Here is a 16,241-nt window from a genome sequence, read left to right as displayed (position 1 = left end):
CGACCGTTCAATCTACTTTTTTATCCACAACAGTTGACCGTTTCCTAACCTTTGAAAAGGCCATTTATGAAGTTGTAAGAAAATGTACAAATTAAAACAGAGAACATAATATATGTATGGCTTCAATGCTTTTGTTTGTCCTAGGGTGGATGCGTCCATAAAACCATGGCTACAAGGTGTCATATAAAAAGTATGCATCAACATAATTTAAAGAAATCATACCAGGAACTTTGAAACACCAACATGGTACTTTAGTATTGGAACATAGCCATGTCAATCTGAAACATGCGGCAAACTGTGTACAGCACAATATCCATTGGATACAAAATATAAATGATACCGACCTATAGTGTACAGAAATGCCAGATTCTCTTGCAACAATAGTTTAAAACTGCTGAGCTTTTTCAGTTTTACGTCTCGAGAAGAATAAATGCCGAATTTAGGCTTAAAGAACGTTTGATTGTATATGTTTGCTAGGGTCAACATAAAAACAAGTATGCATTATTTATACCCATACTTGAAATATTCGTGGGCGAAACCTGTGAATGGAGAACTAATACCTTCATATCATTTTGTAGCCCTCATTGGATGAGCCTAACTATATAACTTATATAGAACTTGTTTGAGTCCCTTCGTAGTCCATGCATTCATAGTCACAACCATAACTTAGTAGTAGCCAAAGGATCCAAATGTGCACAGGGCATGATGGTAATTGATCCAGAGTCTGCGTTTCAAGTCTTTGATATCAGTCATTCACTGGTATTGCTGGTAACTTCCAAAGGGGGATGCTGGGCTTAGCTGGGTTGAGTCCTCTGGTATTGGTGGACCTTAAAGATAGAGGGGAAAACATATCAAAGACTTCACATCCATCTTGAACAAAGCCTAAGCCAACATCAGACACAACCTGCATCGTTTACATGTACACTAAAGATAAATTGAAGAAACTAGACAAAGTATTAAAAATCTATGTTCAAAAAGCTCCTGTGTTGCTATACTTACCATTTACAAACTGTGAAGAGGCAAATCGTGTGAGTAGGATTCCTGCTCCTTCTATCAAGGCTAAAAGTATTCCACCCATTGCAGCAGAGCCCACCATGGCAACAGGACCATCTGGGAAAATAGCAAAAATTGGCAAACTGTCATGCTAAAGCACAAAACTTGCATAATTTAAGCCATGCTGCAAAAGTGGTGACAAGCCGTAAAATGTAGTAGCAAAAACCACACACTGTTCCTTGTGAATCCAGATACTTACTTCTGGCTGCCAAAATCGCCCCGGTCATCGCTCCACTAGTGATAGAATTCCAGGGATCTTCCTTTCCCCGCATTTTAACCATACTGCAATCTATCATAGAGAATAAACCGCCCCATACTGCAAAACTACCTATACAAATAACAGAGAAGAAAGGATTAGGAAGTATTTCACTGAACATAAAGCAAAGAAATTATCAAAATATGACTGCCAGAATTTACTGGTAACTCAAATAAGACTAGATGTGCTGCTTTCTATTACATACAGTGATCCCTCAAGATACAATCATTTCCAACATACAATGGTCTTTTCCGACTCTTCATAAGTGGAAACTAGATTCAACATACAATGCCTCAGACCCAGAGCCAACCAATGAAGGCCACTTCCCAGGTACAATAGCTGGATTAGATGCTAGTTAGCAGTTGTCCCTGACTGTTATACAGGTCCTTCTCAAAAAATTAGCATATTGTGATAAAGTTCATTATTTTCTGTAATGTACTGATAAACATTAGACTTTCATATATTTTAGATTCATTACACACCAACTGAAGTAGTTCAAGCCTTTTATTGTTTTAATATTGATGATTTTGGCATACAGCTCATGAAAACCCCAAATTCCTATCTAAAAAAATTAGCATATCATGAAAAGGTTCTCTAAACGAGCTATTAACCTAATCATCTGAATCAACTAATTAACTCTAAACACCTGCAAAAGATTCCTGAGGCTTTTAAAAACTCCCAGCCTGGTTCATTACTCAAAACCGCAATCATGGGTAAGACTGCCGACCTGACTGCTGTCCAGAAGGTCATCATTGACACCCTCAAGCAAGAGGGTAAGACACAGAAAGAAATTTCTGAACGAATAGGCTGTTCCCAGAGTGCTGTATCAAGGCACCTCAGTGGGAAGTCTGTGGGAAGGAAAAAGTGTGGCAGAAAACGCTGCATAACGAGAAGAGGTGACCGGACCCTGAGGAAGATTGTAGAGAAGGACCGATTCCAGACCTTGGGGGACCTGCGGAAGCAGTGGACCGAGTCTGGAGTAGAAACATCCAGAGCCACCGTGTACAGGCGTGTGCAGGAAATGGGCTACAGGTGCCGCATTCCCCAGGTCAAGCCACTTTTGAACCAGAAACAGCGGCAGAAGCGCCTGACCTGGGCTACAGAGAAGCAGCACTGGACTGTTGCATGTCATTCGGAAATCAAGGTGCCAGAGTCTGGAGGAAGACTGGGGAGAGGGAAATGCCAAAATGCCTGAAGTCCAGTGTCAAGTACCCACAGTCAGTGATGGTCTGGGGTGCCATGTCAGCTGCTGGTGTTGGTCCACTGTGTTTTATCAAGGGCAGGGTCAATGCAGCTAGCTATCAGGAGATTTTGGAGCACTTCATGCTTCCATCTGCTGAAAAGCTTTATGGAGATGAAGATTTCATTTTTCAGCACGACCTGGCACCTGCTCACAGTGCCAAAACCACTGGTAAATGGTTTACTGACCATGGTATTACTGTGCTCAATTGGCCTGCCAACTCTCCTGACCTGAACCCCATAGAGAATCTGTGGGATATTGGGAAGAGAAAGTTGAGAGACGCAAGACCCAACACTCTGGATGAGCTTAAGGCCGCTATCGAAGCATCCTGGGCCTCCATAACACCTCAGCAGTGCCACAGGCTGATGGCCGCCATGCCACGCCGCATTGAAGCAGTCATTTCTGCAAAAGGATTCCCGACCAAGTATTGAGTGCAGAACTGAACATAATTATTTGAAGGTTGACTTTTTTTGTATTAAAAACACTTTTCTTTTATTGGTCGGATGAAATATGCTAATTTTTTTAGATAGGAAATTTAGGTTTTCATGAGCTGTATGCCAAAATCATCAATATTAAAACAATAAAAGGCTTGAACTACTTCAGTTGTGTGTAATGAATCTAAAATATATGAAAGTCTAATGTTTATCAGTACATTACAGAAAATAATGAACTTTATCACAATATGCTAATTTTTTTAGAAGGACCTGTATGTAAGGACGTGTCTTATCTGTCTTAGTTATCTGCTTATTTTTCTTACATCTTCATTTTCTCTTATCTTGGCTGACATTTTAGGGCTTTGGAACCGATTACTCAAGTTACAATGGTTTCAACATTCAATGGTCGCCCTGGAACCAATTAATATTGTATCTTGAGGGTCCACTGTACACAGAGCTGATACAGAACGGTATGTGTAAAGTAGCAGCACAGTCAATGATCAGTGGTGTAACAGGTCCTAAGAAGCCCCACTGTCACAGACACAAAGATAATCCAACACTTATGAAGCAAGACAGCACAAGATACACTTTATTAGATGCAACTCAAGTGCAGAAAGGTAAGCAGGTTCAAGCCATATAATGTCAATGGAACTTTAGATTTCTGCACTTTTCATTGCATCTACCCACGTGTGTGCTGTCCTGCTTCTTTAGCACTAAACACAATGGGGAATATTTATCAATGCTTTTATGCCTGGCGTAAAGAAGTCAAACATTATGGCGCACGTATCTGTGCACCCTAATGTGCAACTTTTTGAACTTCTCTGCACATTTCTGAAGCGCATACTAAAAAGAGGGGTGGCTTTGTGCCGCCGCCTTATTTACTATAACTTTAGCCAGAAAGTGGCAGAAGATATAGCTTTAGTGTACAACAGCCTGTAGCTGGCATAGACTTCACTTTCTGGCACACAGCAGGGCAGAGATGCACCCGATTTGTTAAATAATACAATTAACTTATGGAATAACGAATACCAATGGTAAATTGTTTCCATTGTGAAACCAGAAGTAAGGCTACATTCACACGACGGCCATTAAAAACAGACTCACTGTCATTTTTTCATGCCCATTCTGCATCCATTTTCTGGATATTTGTCGATTTTTAACATTGCATCAGTTTGTTTTTTTATCCCTTGGTAAAAACTGTCTGGCTTCAGCTGTGACGTACCGCCGTGTTCACTGGCTGCAGTGGAGCACATGAACAAAAGGAGGCAGCACAGAGGACCGGATTGGTGTAGGCAAGTTTGACATAGACTTCTGTGGGTCCAAATGTTGCACATGTTAATAAACACTAATATCTGTGCATATGCATGGACGGATGCAGTCACTTCTTTTATTCCGTTATCCATTCCGTCATGAAATTACGTTATGGTCTGTGGTAACGGAATCCATAACGCAATTCAGTAAATACCACAACATGACTTCAAAATATGGAATTCACTCATCCCTAATCTTGCTACCATGGACGGTATATTAGTAATGCAGCAATATTGGAATGCCATAGTATTTCAACATCACAATTTTCTGACATCGCTGGTGCAATGTCATCATTCTCAAGAACCCATGTCCGGTTACTACTGCACCACACAATGGGCATGAAGACTGCTGCCATGTGTACTAGTATACACACTGCTGCACAGTTTACAGACTGAAAACTACAAGAACTCCTTGTTCTAGTCACTTTTTAAACACCAGACCTTGTAGTTAATTTCGTTTGTGAAGAAAACTGTCTAGCCCAAGGTTATGGCTTCAATAACAGATGCCACACAATGTCATGGCTGTACACAAGTGGACCATCATCAGGACAAAAGTACCAGTATATGTGATTCTTTTGTGTGCATTTTGCGCCAAAAAATACTGGTGTGCATGCTCTGCGTCACATTTAATAACAGCTTTACACTCTTTTGTAAACAGTTTATGCCTCGTCTGACAAGGGGTGCGGATTTGCTCGAAAGGGGCATTAAATTCATAAGAATATGGGCATGGCCTTAATGTGTCAAAATTTTGGTGCATTTTTGGTGTGAAACAATGCCAACTTATAAGTGGCTTAAACTTACGACTAGACAGTTTAAATCTGGTGCAGGATCAAATTTATAAAAAGGTCCATGCACCAGAATAGTACATTTGTCTAATGTTAAAGGGATTGTCTCACTTCAGCACAAACATTTATCATGTAAAGGAGGTTAGTACAAGCCACTTACTAATGCATTGTGATTGTCCATATTGCTTCCTTTGATGGCAGGAATCATTTTTCCATCACATTATGCACTGCTTCTTTTCACGGTTGCGACCACCCTGCAATCTATCAATGGTGGTCGTGCTCCCACACTATAGGAAAAAGTGCCTGCCTCTCTGGTGGTTTGGACCACACATAGGCTAATGATGGATTGCAGGGTGGTCGTAAACATGGAAACGAGCAGTGTATAATGTGAAGGAAAAATTTATTTAGCCAGCAAAGGAGGCAAAATGGACAAACACAATACATTAGTAAGTGCCTTGTATTAACTTTCTCTACATAATAAAAGCCATTTGCTGACGTGAGACAACCCCTTTAAGACTGTGATTCGTATTCTTAGAGTAAAGTATGACCCTGTTAGTACGGTAATTCTGTTCAAGTATTGCTTAAAACCAGTTACTGGTAACTTAAGACTTTGGGCTCATGCACATGACTGTTTGCCAACCATACCCATATTCGCTTGAATGGGTCTGCAATCTGGAAGATACGATGCGGTGCAGAACAGAGGCACGGATCGGAAGCCCACAGAAGCATGCACGACTTTTTTTGTGGTGACCTTCGGATACAGATCGCGGAACCCATTCAAGTGAATGGGTCCGCGACCACGCGGTCGTGTGCATGTGGCATTAAGCTGGGCATACCCATTCAATAGCTGTTGGCTAAATGATGGTCTTCCATACACATGCACTTTTGACTCAGCGGAATGTGTATTCCATGGGGAAAGCATAGTAAGTCGCTGCCAGACACCTCTGGTGGTGAAAAGTAAGGCATGATGTCTTACCTCCAAGCTGTGGGGCCCGGGTTCGTATAGAAATAAAACTGCCCTTCATACGGTGCTTAACACCCTGCAAATGATAAGTAATAAAGATCACCCATTTTTCTTGGATACATGAATCACTAAACTGTCCATACTACATACACAAACACTGAACAGAAGTGCCAACACAAGAGATAGAAAGCTCCAGTCCCTGACCTACAACAAAACCTTCAATTAGCCATGTAACTGGTTTTCCAGGGACTCTTAAAAGGGTATTCACATCTTGGACATTTGGGGCATCTCGCTAGGATATGCCACCTCGAACGGAGCCTGGAAAGTGCTGCAGGGCCGCCCTCCATTCATTTCTATGGGACTGAGGAAAATAGTTGAGCGCTAGCCTAGCTATTTCCGTGAGCCCCATAGAAGTGAACGGAGCTGTGGCCACACGGTGCACCCTCTGGCACTTTGGGGGCTCTGTTGTAAGTATAAGTGCAGGTCCCAGAGGTGGGACCCGCACCTGTCAGACATTGGGGGCATATCACTAGGATATGCGTCCAATGTCCAAGATGGGAATAACCCTTTATGCCTATTTGACAAGTATATAGCTGACCACAGTGGTCCTGCTATAGGCACCGAAGTTCCGTTACCTATAAAACATCCACTTTTGAGAAATACATACATGCCAAGTGGGGAATGTACTAAATTAAGACTAACATTTGAAACACCCATTTTAATATGAAGAGCGCAGATGAGTAAGATGCGCATTTCTCTTTGATCCATCTTCTGGCAATCTATTCACCAGAAAAGAAAATCTACACCAGCTATCCGAAAGATTAGATATAAATTCTGCCATAAATGATGGTAAATCTCTCAGGAGCTGGAGGCCGTGGCCCTCCCATGAAGCCCTGTCCACTTTTTCAAAAGAGACAAGCCAAATAAAGTTTAAAAAGGTGCAAAGTTTTGTGGAAAATGCCACTTGCTCAAGAGATGCAAGTCTTGTTTGCCAGAAACCCCCCATGTTACCTACAGCGATAGTCATCAATGTAGCTCTGTTCTCAGGATCTCCCACATTTAACATGTTACAAGACACGTACACACGGTTAGGTGCCACTGTCTAGGCATACAATGTAGTGGGATCTATTTGCTTTAGGGTCTAAGAGGAGTTTATTCCTTAGAAATATACTGCCCCCACACTCTGTCCTAATCTCGTCCCTTTCAAAACTCAAGAGAACGAATACAATCAATAGTGAAATTGACTACTCTACTACACTCACCTGAGGAGAGTTCCTGAATCCTTTGATGGCCTGAAAAATGCCTCCTCCAATGATGCCCATGGTAAAGGCACCACCACAGTCGTCCACAATCCTCCAAGGACTGGAGAAGAAGACAAAGTAGTATTAATCTGACAGTTTGGACCCAGTCTTCTAGTTTACAGAAAAGAAGGCAGGCAGTCGTCACATTGCTAGATATGTGGATGCGTCACAAGTATTGTTGAGTAGTATCGAAGAATCGCGTTATGGATTCAGCTACCACGGATCCATAACGCGATTCTTCGATAACCCCAACCCAAACTTTAGATGCCAAACTTAAAAACACAAGTTCGCTCAACACTAGTCAGAAGAAAAGGTCCTCTGTTATTTAAAGAGGACCTTTCACTCGTATACAAACTAAAAACTAACTCTATCTGTGGGCAGAGCGGCGCCCAGGGGTCCCCCTGCACTTACTAGTATGCCTGGGCGCCGCTCCGTTCGCCCGGTATAGGCTCCGGTGTCTCAGCTCCGTCTGTTGTATTGGACTGATTTTTTGTAGGAGGCGTGTCCCTTGCTGCAGTGCTGGCCAATCGCAGCACACAGCTCATAGACTGGCTATGAGCTGTGCGCTGCGATTGGCCAGTGCTGCAGCAAGGGACACGCCTCCTACAAAAAATCAGTCCAGTACAACAGACGGAGCTGAGACACCGGAGCCTATACTGGGCGAACGGAGCAGCGCCCAGGCATACTAGTAAGTGCAGGGGGACCCCTGGGCGCCGCTCTGCCCACATATAGAGTTAGTTTTTAGTTTGCATACGAGTGAAAGGTCCTCTTTAAATCAAGTTTTTATTTAAAATATATATATTTTTTCTACATCACTATATTAAAAAGGCCAAAATCCTGCAGTTTTTGCACAGACCACCAAGGCTGGGTTCACATCACCGTTTCGCGTTTTGTTCTTCTGATCAGTCAGAAGAATAGAAATAAAAAATAAAATAAAAAATGACCCTTTATTTCAAGCATCAGTTATTACCAGTTTGCACTTAACAGATCCATATTTTTGGGAGCATTAGGCTACTTTCACACTAGCGTTAATATTTTCAGGTATTGAGATCCATCATAGGGGCTCAATACCGGAAAAAAAAACGCTTCCGTTTTGTCCCCATTCATTTTCAATGGGGATAAAACGTAACTGAACAGAACGGAATGTTCCAAAATGCATTCTGTCCTCATACCGGAGGTTTGCTTGCCTTTCTGGGATGCAGAGCACAGTGGATCCGTTATGACCCCACAATGCAAGTCAATGGGGATGGATTGGTTTTTCTCTGCCACAATAGAAAACTGATCAGTCCTCCATTGCCTTTAATGGAGTTCATGACAGATCTATCTTGGCTATGTTAAAGGGGTCCTGCACTTTGTTTTAACTGATGATCTATCCTCTGGATAGATCATCAGCTTCTGATCGGCGAGGGTCCGACACCCGGGACCCCCGCCGATCAGCTGTTTGAGAAGGCAGCGGTGCTCCAGCAGCGTTGTGGCCTTCTCACTGTTTACAGCTGGCCCAGTGACATCACGACTAGTGTCAAGTAGCATGGGCGGGGCTAAGCTCTGTTCACTTGAATGGAGCTTAGCCCCGCCCACACTAGTTGACACTAGTCGTGCCGTCACTGGGCCGGCGGTAAACAGAGAGAAGGCCGCAGTGCTACTGGAACGCCGCTGCCTTCTCAAACAGCTGATCACCAGGGGTGTCGGACCCCCGCCGATCAGAAGCTGATGATATATCCAGAGGATAGATCAGTTAAAACAAAGTGCAAAACCCCTTTAAAGATAATACAGCCGGATCTGTTCAGAACGGATGCTGACGGTTGTATTATCAGTAACGGAAGCGGTTTTGCTGAACCCTGACCCTTTTCCCCTATACCACTGCTATATACAGCAAAACAGCATCTGGCAGTGAGCGGTTTGGCTGTGTGACATGCCCCCAATGTACAATAAGCCTCACTGCTGAATAAACCACAGGGACACCATACTGGATCAGATTCTCCAGTACAGGCACATGGGATACCAGGGCCTGATGTAACAGTCTATGTACTTAGCCGGTAAGTCATCCAGGAGTGCGGTCACCTCGTTATCTGGGCGCCGTGCCCATCTAACGTGGCCCGGCTCTGCCACCCACTAGCAGAGGGTGCAGCTATAGAACACAATTACCAGGGCTCCCGAGTGTACTCCTCCATGATGTCTGCGAAGGTCGAAAAGAGGAGACACAGGAAGTAAGCGAAGCATGTGACCAACCAGGAACGTCGCCCATTGGCCATTAATGTATGTGACGTCACTTCTCGTTACCATAGAGACAAGGTTTGAGAAAGGCGTTTCACTGTGACCTGTCGCCGTGGAGGAGCTTTATCGCCATTTTTCTGGTTTGCATAACTGAGGGTTGATGTATTGTATGGAAAGCTCATGTATTAAATAAATAAAGGAAGTGGACATAGCAACTAAAATAATCAGGGAAGGAGTGGTATTTTATATATGATGCTGACCCCTTCTAGGATTGCACTCCCGCAGATCTATTTAGATTTTTCTAATAGAGGAATTCACAGTGTGAACACTAGAACTCCTTCACACGCTTTTTATGGCTTTTTTTTTGCTTGTAAAAAACCCTCACAAATTTTTGGGATTTTTTTTCCAGTTTTTTTTTGGGCATGGTTTTATAATCAGACATTTTTTATGTGTTTTTTTTTTTTCCGAAGCATTTTTTTTAAAATACCATTAGAGAAGCAGATTTTTCTAATGGAATCCTCCAACCCTCTGTTTTCTGCTACAGATTTGCACTTAAAGGGACACTGACAGGCCCAAAAAGCATATTTAGGTATATATATGACAGTACAGGTCATATAAAGTGTATTAGAATCATCTAAGTATCCCCCCTGTCCACCTTATAAATACAGTAAAAAGAAGTTGTATAACCTGCTTTCATCGTGTTCAATCTGCCCAAGGGGCGGTGTTTAATCTCAACTTGCGCCCAGCCAGCCTTGCCACAACTGCCGTTTGAAGCGCCGCCCAGCTAATCAATATTCACTTCGCTGGGCGGCTACTAGTGTCCCCGGCCATCTACAGCGCATGCGCCCGGCACCCTCACTGGCCGGGATCGTATCGCGCCTGCGCACAGTCTGATTTCCAGAGGCCGATGCATCCTCTGCTTAATGCGCATGCGCCAGGCACAGCAGCTCTTCAGAGTAGCCGCCCAGCGAAGTGAATATTGATTAGCTGGGCGGCGCTTCAAACGGCAGTTGTGGCGAGGCTGGCTGGGTGCAAGTTGAGATGAAACACCGCCCCTTGGGCAGATTGAACACGATGAAAGCAGGTTATACAACTTCTTTTTACTGTATTTATAAGGTGGACAGGGGGGATACTTAGATGATTCTAATACACTTTATATGACCTGTACTGTCATATATATACCTAAATATGCTTTTTGGGCCTGTCAGTGTCCCTTTAACAACAGCTGCGGGTCTACAGGCAGATTAGTCATATTCAATATGGTGTGGGGATTCGCTCTGGTAGACAGATTAGCAGACGCAGTACAGAGGCAAAAACAAAGTCTTTGACTTAAACAGTTCAGTGTTTATTCTCACATAAACAAAATGACAGTTCGTCATCTTAGTGTTCATTCACACCATGGCAAGTCGTCTTTTTTTGCCTGGCTCATCCACTTGAGAGGGGAGTAGTCGGTCACCAGACAGGACTTTCTCCCCAACAGATAATAGCGGAGAGCAATTTTTACTGTGTTAGTCGCTTCCCTTGCTTCAGACAGAGGGCCAAAACTGCTTCCCCTAGAAACCCTGGCCGTCGGCTGTCTTTAGTACAGGTTTCTCTATCTTTCCATGGTTTGAGCAGATTCACATGGTACACCTGCTGCGGCTTTCGCCTCCCTGGCTGGTGTGCCTTGTAATCTACCTCTCCATTTTTTTCAAGCACCTCGTAGGGCCCCTGCCACCTAGCTAGGAACTTACTGTCTACGGTTGCTACCAGAACCAATACCCAATCACCCGTGTTAAAGGTCCAGACTCGAGCCTGCCGGTTATAGACCCTACTCTGGGCTTGCTGTGCTGTCTCCATATGCTCCTTAACCAGAGGTAACACTGTTTCCATCCGTCCTTGTATCTGGGTGACGTACTTAACAACACTTTTGTGCGGTGTGGGTTTTTGTTCCCATGCCTCTTTGGCCACGTCCAGACCGCGAGGGTGTCTGCTGTATAGCAGTTAGAAGGGCGAGAACCCAGTAGAGGCCTGGGGCACCAATTGCACTGCGAACATGAGATAGGGCAGAAGAAGGTCCCCGTCCCTCCCATCCTTAGACACCACTCTTTTTTACATATTTTTTAATGTTTGAGTAAACCTCTCCACCAGGCCATCCGTTTGCAGATGATACACAGAGGTCCGTAGCTGTTTTATGTGGAGCAACTACTACAACATTTTCCCAGGCTCGAGATAGAGTCGGGTCCTGGTGCTGTGCTGTACCAAAATTATCTCCGGAGATGTTGAGGTCTGCCAACTCTGGACCCGGCGACAAGTCCTCCACGTCTCCCACCATCACACTTAGCGGGGTTGTCTACCCCTCTTCCACCGAAGTGGCGGTTACCCCTACCATTGGCCCTTCGGTCTCAGGTTCCCAGGGTTCTGGTGTCCTCCCTGAGCCGGGCCACTCTGCTAGGGTTATCCCTGTCTCATGTGTATTGTTGACTCTCGTCTCAGGCCACAGTGACGGGAAACAGTGGAAGTCTCTCCCAATTATTAGTTCATACTGTAATTTTGTGGCGACAGCCACCTCATGAGTCCACCTGCCGACCACCGTTGATAGAGAGACCAGGGTGGTGGGATGGTCCTTTAAGTCTCCATGAATGCACACAACGCAGACTTTTCGGCCAGTATAATCGGTGGGCCGTGTCACGAACTATGGATCCGATCGCTCCGGATCCCATTGGCCCTTCGGTCTCAGGTTCCCAGGGTTCTGGTGTCCTCCCTGAGCCGGGCCACTCTGCTAGGGTTATCCCTGTCTCATGTGTATTGTTGACTCTCGTCTCAGGCCACAGTGACGGGAAACAGTGGAAGTCTCTCCCAATTATTAGTTCATACTGTAATTTTGTGGCGACAGCCACCTCATGAGTCCACCTGCCGACCACCGTTGATAGAGAGACCAGGGTGGTGGGATGGTCCTTTAAGTCTCCATGAATGCACACAACGCAGACTTTTCGGCCAGTATAATCGGTGGGCCGTGTCACGAACTATGGATCCGATCGCTCCGGATCCCACAGCTGTGACGTAGTGGTCTGTGACGGAGTCTGCGCACACACAGAGACCTCACGTGACCGGGGTATTACCATTCGGCTAACACCCCCCACTACACTTCGGTAACTGCCACCACGTGGGTTCCCGGTCCACGAGCCGACTATCCGGGTCATTCACTATCACACAGATCAGTGGATGAACCGGATATCACTTACTGACCAACCGCAGTCAATCACCCCCAGCTACAATTCCTAAATGCAATTGAACTAACTACCTGGTAACGTCTCTTCAAAGGCAAGGTACGTTGTTCAGCAGCTTAGAATATGGAAGACTTGGCCATTTAGATCTTATAATCTTTAATAAGAAGTAAAAAGCAGTGCATACAAGTCTAATGAAAATGACTATAAATCTACAGAATAATAATAACAATATAAATAATCACGACAAATGAAAGGGAAAAAGATGAAAGAATACTTAGTTTCTCTGGAGGGTTTCAGATGGTCATTCATATGTCCTTTTTGAATCCTTGCAAACCCCTTTTCAGTATGTATCAGGGGAGACCCTCAAAGTTCTTCTGATACAGGGATATGCCGTCAATGTCCAATTAAGTGTCTGGTGATGTTCCATGGGTCTCTCTCCTCTGTCCTTGTGCACTGATTTTTATGAACTCTCCCATGGGCAGGAGACTTACTCCTGTCAGCCAATGGCAGCAGAGTGACTGTGAAGCCTAGGGAGTGTTTTAAGACCCCATCAAAGTTCAGTTCCTACAATGAGGATTATACTTAAGCTCGTATCTCCCTGATACATCGGCATATTTTTATACAGAATACATATTTGCGATCCTTATTTATTTACCTACAGAATGAGACCACACACGGTAATGCTGGGACCTGTAGTTCTTCTACCACCCATAGGTCAGCTACGGAATCACATCCTCTAGTCATATTTGATACCCAATTAACCACAATACTCTGTAGAGCCTGGGTCTGGTGTCAGAAAGGGCATAAGTTAATTCATAAATGAAATATGAAAGTGGACTTGTTTTATGCCCAGAGCTAATTAAGGGCTATTAGCTCTCCTCAAACCAGACCTGGAAATTAATGACGTCACGCTCCAGCCAGGCTTGACAGCGAGCTGATCTTTATCTTAAAGAACAGGATAAGCTGGGCCTGGTATAGCCTTTATGACCTTTTATAGCCGGCCTCACAGAGTAGTGGTAATTAAAGTGTCCGTCTATATCATAGGTGACCCAGGCTTCAGGAAGATGAGAGTTCACTGTTTTTTCACATATGCCAGAAGCATATAAGATGGCTACCCAGAGGAATTATGTATGTATGCCGGCACAGGCCGCACTAGGGCAGCTCTTACCAGGGACACCAGGCTCCCTGAATCCAGCAGTGCCACCGCCAGGGTATCTCCCACTTCCACCTGGCACAGGTGGCTATTGTCTATAGTCTCGGAGGTACCTGTGGCACACAGCTTCCTGGCATACAATGAGTGGCAGTAGCCATAGTTGGTATCCATGGGTTCACCCTGATGGGGACAGTTGGCCCTTATGTGTCCAGGCTCCTGACACCGCCAGCAGACCACGGAGCTGGGTCTGCACGGGGTAAGTCCCAGGCGGGTTTTGCTGGCACCAGCCGCTGGCTCTGGGGTGGAGATTTCTGAGGTTTGACTTGCCCTCTCCCAAAAGAACCCCCCTGTAGAATTCTGTTGGCCTCATAGCGCTCCACCAGGTCGACCATCTCTAAGGCATTACCAGGAGACACCTGGCAGACCCAGTGCTGGAGAGGGTACGCCAAAGCCCTCCAGAACACATCTGCCAACAGACGGTCCAGCATAGCAGCGGGAGTCAGTACGTCAGGCTGCAGCAAATTTTGCAACTGGTGTAGCAGGTCATAATACTGCTGTCTGGCGGGTTCAGCCGGGTTAAATTCCCACTGATGCACCCGCTGGGCCCAGACCAATACATTCACCCCCAGTCTTGCCAGGATCTCACCTTTTACGGTCAGGTAGTCGGCCGCTTGATCATCGGGCCGATCGAAAAACACTTGCTGGGGTCCAGACACCAGGAACGGAGCGACGACCTCAGCTCACTGGTTTCGGGGTAACTTTTCCCTCACGGCCACTTTTTCGAATACCGATAGATAGGTCTCAACGTCATCCGAGGGGGTCATCTTGGGGATCGCCGCACGGACAGCTTTCCGGGCATCGTGGACTTTCTGGGACGCTCCTGCCGCTTGCAACGCCATCACATGCTGTAATAGCAGCTGGTTAGTTTCCTGCTGCTGCTTGTTAGTCTCCAGCTGCTGCAAGTTGGCCTCCACGAGGGCTTTCACGCCCGCCTCTATTTTGTCAGGGGACATGGGTCGTAAACTTGCCGGCTTAATTTAGGACATACACTCGAGCTCTGGAAAAACAAAAACTGTTCGGCCTTCAGGCCAGCCTCACTAAAATGACAGTTCGTCATTGACAGACCCTTGAGCCTTCCTACAATGGCTAATCAAATACTTTCTGTCTCGATACATAGATAAGGCCAGCTCAGCCAATCACTGCTGTGGCAGGTAAATTCCGTGGCGATTGATTGGCTAAGTGGGCATTTCCTGTGTGTCAAGACAGGACCCTGAAGTAAAGACCAACAGGGGCACATGACATGGGTGTGTCCATGATGACACGCTTGACAAAACAGTCAGTGGTTCTTCGCACGGATGCGTCTGGGAGGCGGTCGATTCATTCCTCCTGGACGCATCCGTGCATCATCTCGCGAGGCGCGAGATTTCGGTCTGAGCCAGCCCGCGCATGCGCATCGCGGGCCGGCAAAAGTTGAAGAACCATTTCGTCACCAGCCTGCCAGCCAATGATCGTGGCTGGCAGGCTGGCGATTTTTAAAATCTCAAATCAGAAGCCATTTAACACATTATATTTGTAAATATAATGTGTTAAATGGCTTCCCTGCTCCTCTGCTGGTCCTTTTGGTCGGTTGGTTCCAGCAAAGGAGCAGGCATCACAGTGAGTAGCACCAAACACCACACATAGCACCAGATCACCCCCCTGCACCCCAATTAACCCCTTGATCACCCCTTCTTGCCCCTGTAAATCACTAGTGAAAGGGAAAAAAGTGACCAGTGTAAACTGTCACTTTTTTTTTTCACTGGTATTGACTGTTAGGTTTTAGGGATAGTTTAGGCCCCTTGGTTAGGTAGTTTAGCGCCCACCGCAGTCACTTATTCGCTGATTAGCCTATCGCTAATCAGCATTTGTACTTTTATAGTATCTGTAAGTGATCAAAACTGATCACAGTCAGATCTATAATAGTATTAGTGTCACTTTAGTTCGCCCTCCACCCAAAACGCAGTGTTTGCCCGATCAGGCCTGATCGGTCGCCCACACGTGCGTTTACCCACGCCCGCCCCGTCGCAGTGACAAAAAAATTATTTTTTTTGATCACTGCACAATCACTTTACAAGCGCTGCGGCGATAAAAAGATCAGTTTTGATATTTTTTTCAACCGTAGCGGCCTCCGGTACTTCGCTAGCCTCCCATTTGTAAGACAGGCTTGCTTTTTTTCTTGGGTAGTGTCAGGGAATACCCCTAAATTTAGTAGCCCAAATGTCAAACAGGGCGTATTCTTCTGAAGAGGCCTACAGGCTTCTGACCCAGTCTGATGCCGAATGG

The 16,241-nt window shown here is 45.3% G+C and overlaps 1 protein-coding gene across 1 annotated transcript; it reads right to left on the bottom strand.

Moving 5' to 3' along the window:
* Positions 1–226: 226 nt before the first annotated feature.
* Positions 227–9,549, bottom strand: TIMM17A (translocase of inner mitochondrial membrane 17A). Its single transcript, XM_044285223.1, has 6 exons — positions 9,489–9,549; positions 7,305–7,404; positions 6,055–6,118; positions 1,253–1,381; positions 1,000–1,110; positions 227–827 (listed from the first exon to the last, which is right to left on the bottom strand). Exons 1-6 carry the CDS (start codon positions 9,512–9,514, stop codon positions 754–756), a joined length of 504 nt encoding a protein of 167 aa, XP_044141158.1. The 5' UTR covers positions 9,515–9,549; the 3' UTR covers positions 227–753.
* Between the last annotated feature and the right edge of the window lie 6,692 nt (positions 9,550–16,241).

Source organism: Bufo gargarizans, chromosome 3 (genome assembly GCF_014858855.1).
Source record: "Bufo gargarizans isolate SCDJY-AF-19 chromosome 3, ASM1485885v1, whole genome shotgun sequence".
NCBI classification, from domain to species: domain Eukaryota; kingdom Metazoa; phylum Chordata; class Amphibia; order Anura; family Bufonidae; genus Bufo; species Bufo gargarizans.
Note: the sequence above shows the minus strand (reverse complement) of the source record. Positions and strands in the feature narration are given on the sequence as shown.